The sequence below is a fragment of the Abrus precatorius genome, unplaced genomic scaffold, assembly GCF_003935025.1.
Source record: "Abrus precatorius isolate BTA unplaced genomic scaffold, Abrus_2018 Scaffold10, whole genome shotgun sequence".
NCBI lineage: Eukaryota > Viridiplantae > Streptophyta > Magnoliopsida > Fabales > Fabaceae > Abrus > Abrus precatorius.
Window position 1 is genome coordinate 19,831,242 of NW_020874292.1, and position 3,042 is coordinate 19,834,283.

The 3,042-nt window shown below is 38.8% G+C and overlaps 1 protein-coding gene across 1 annotated transcript; it reads right to left on the reverse strand.

Moving 5' to 3' along the window:
* Window positions 1-784: 784 nt before the first annotated feature.
* On the reverse strand, window positions 785-1,929 carry LOC113852826 (elongation of fatty acids protein 3-like). The gene has a single exon (XM_027483199.1). It carries the CDS (start codon window positions 1,903-1,905, stop codon window positions 1,087-1,089), a length of 819 nt encoding a protein of 272 aa, XP_027339000.1. The 5' UTR covers window positions 1,906-1,929; the 3' UTR covers window positions 785-1,086.
* Window positions 1,930-3,042: the final 1,113 nt, after the last annotated feature.

Genomic DNA, 3,042 nt, shown 5'->3' on the forward strand with positions numbered 1-3,042 from the left:
GGTGTACATAAAGTATCTCAATATTATATTATGGTTACAAAAAACAATAGACCACCGATGGTCCACCAAATTATACACATCCTCGTCACTAACATAATATATAAAAATTCATCAGTCTATATGGTTGGAAAACAATTAGAACAGATTTGTTTAAAAATTTATCTTGGTAGGTTATAAAAAAAAATATCTTGTGTAGTTAAAAAATTTAAAGAAAAGAGGAAGTGAAACAATTAAATTAGGAGTGTATTTAGAAGAAGCACAAGTTTATAATTTAGCTTTTTAGTTAATAAGCTAACAGAGATGTTTGAGAGATATAAAACAATGAGCTTATAAGTTTTAAAAATTAACTCATAAAAAGTTACTCTAAATAACATTCAAATAATTATAAGAAACTTAAGAAAATCATCTTACAAAAGCAAGTCATTATAATTAAAAAGTTCAAGGCCTTCAAATTTTATACTAGAATCTCATTCTTTTTAAGGGTGACTCAAGTTTCTTATCTTACAATTGAGATCCTAACATTGAAAGCTAGCTTCTAATAATTTTTTATTTTATTTTCACACTTAACCTTTTATACAATTCACATTTACTCAAAATAACTAACATTTTGTAAGTCATTTAACAGATTTTATTAAACAGTTTTAAGTCAATTAACTAATTTTACTAATCCGAGCCTAAAATTCCTTTAACTCCACTTTGTCTTTCCTCTACTAAAAGGGGGATTTGAAAGAGACGAAAAAACAAATAAGTAATAATCTAAAAAAATTATTAACTGTGGGAAAAATTTTATAAATTTTTTATATTATTTTTCACTTCTTGCGGCTCCTTATCACGAACTCATCCAAGCTGCCATATTCATTTCCTTCCCCTTGCAACCAAACCAAGTAAGAGAATTTCTCTCTGTTAAAATATCTCACTCCCATCCGTCCCAAGAATTATATCGCTTGAATTGTAACTTGTAAAATAAAAAGAAAGAAGATAAGAGCATCAAACATGTAATGAACAAGTTTTGTCCATGCTTACCGTAACATCATTCTTATTGAAGATAATGTAGCAATGGATGAATTGAAGAGAAGAACAAAGTGATCACGAGTCTTTAAGAGAGGGCTTCTTGCTTCTCCTCGTATTAGCATAACTCTTGAGATGGAAATTGACAAAAAGGGCCAAAAGGGATGCATTGAAAACGGCATTGAAGGACCAAGCCCACATCCCGGAGCATCCAGGCTGGGATCCGGAGAAGTGGTAGCGGAGCATGAGAGCAGAAACGGCGAAACTAAACAAGAACTGAAGAATCTGGCAATCGGTGACGGCGCGCTTCCAGGAGGGTCGAATGCCGAGAGAGGAGAGGAAGTAGTAAGAGTACATGATGACGTGGACGGAGGCGTTGGTGAGGAGGGCAATGGGGAAGAGGGACTGGGAGGTTTGGAGCCACAAGTAGGACATGAGGAGGACGGTGGCGTGGTGGTAGACGTGGAGGAAGGTGAGGCGTCGGATGGAGCGGGAAAGGATGATGAAGAGGGTGTCGAGGAATTCAAGGATTTTGGAGAGGTAGAAGATGTAGGCCCAGAAGAAGAGGGGCCCAGTGGGGGGTGTGTGGGGAGGGAAGCAGATGGCCCAGCGGAGATGAGGGGTGTGGGTAAGGAGGGTGAGGGCGCAGCCCACCACCATGAGGAGGGAGAGGACGGCGAGGGTGAGGCTGTGGAGGGCCGTGAAGGGCTTCAGGAGGCGGGGAGGGATGGGTGGGAGAGGGAGGATGCTGAGGAGGAGAGTGAGGGAGAGGTACATCAGGATCGACACACCCACGAAGAGAGGGGAGGACGCTGGGGTGTCTCCAGGGTTCCATGAGAACTTCAGGATGCTCGGGTTGTACACAAACCACTTTTCCAGCGCCGATAACACACCCATTCTCTATCTCGATCCCCAATGGAATGCGCCTCACTTTGCCCAACCCCTCCATCATTTATTTTCCCACACATCACACGTGCGCTCTATCCTAACTCTCCCTCCTCACCCTATTCCCCTTTTTCTTTACTTATTATTTTACTGCATTTTTTTTTATTGTTCTTACTGAACCGTAAATATATGATATCGTCATAGCACATTGATAAGTTCAAGATCCCACTCCTGCTTTATCCTACAGTCAAATTAAAGTTGACAGTTATTACTTTAGTTCATCACGAGAACACCAGACAAACTTCCAAATCATTTAAAAAAAAAAACAGAACAAACCTTTTCTTTCCGATTTTTAAACTCTCACCACACTGTGCAGTCAAAGATTTATGTATGATGAGATAGTAGTATATGCAGTCATACACTCCAAAAAGAAAGTTCAAAGTTCAAACAGTAAAAGTAAAAGCATTCATTTCATAAATTTACAACACACTGAGGATTTGACTATAAAAATTAGATGTCCAATGTACTTTCCATATAAGCAAAAGATATAACCCTCTTATACTATCAGGGAAAGCAGAAAACAAGATTAAAGCTCTGGTTCCCGTCATACAGAAATTTTTCCAGAGAGAGCTGTCCCTCTCTTTTGTACCTTCCAATGAAAGCCCTCGACAGTGCTTGAGGTAGTTTTCGGAAAATAATTCTACTGGTGGTTGGCCTAGCATTGATTGCTAGAAATTTTACCATTTGAGCTGAGCTAACCAAACCCTTAGAGCAAAACTTTAGTCAGTATGCAGCTATATGCTTCACAGACTAAAAGAAAATACAACCTGAAAATACAGTACCATTAAGCTTGCCGAAACCCAACAGGCAAGTACATCTTCATGTTACACAGCATCCACAAATTTTCGGTCAAATAACTACAACAGGGACAAAATAAATTCCATTTCTTTAGGAAATGCAAATGAAAGCAATTAAAAGGTTGTATATATTTTATAAAAAGGGGGAAATTTCAAAAAACTACTCTTAAATGATATTTCTCACCTCTTCAAGAAGTATCCGTCTCCTAAACAAGCCACCCTCATCATCATCATCGCCATCATCATCACCTCCATCACCCCCATGGTTGATTTTCTTTCCGACATCTCCTCC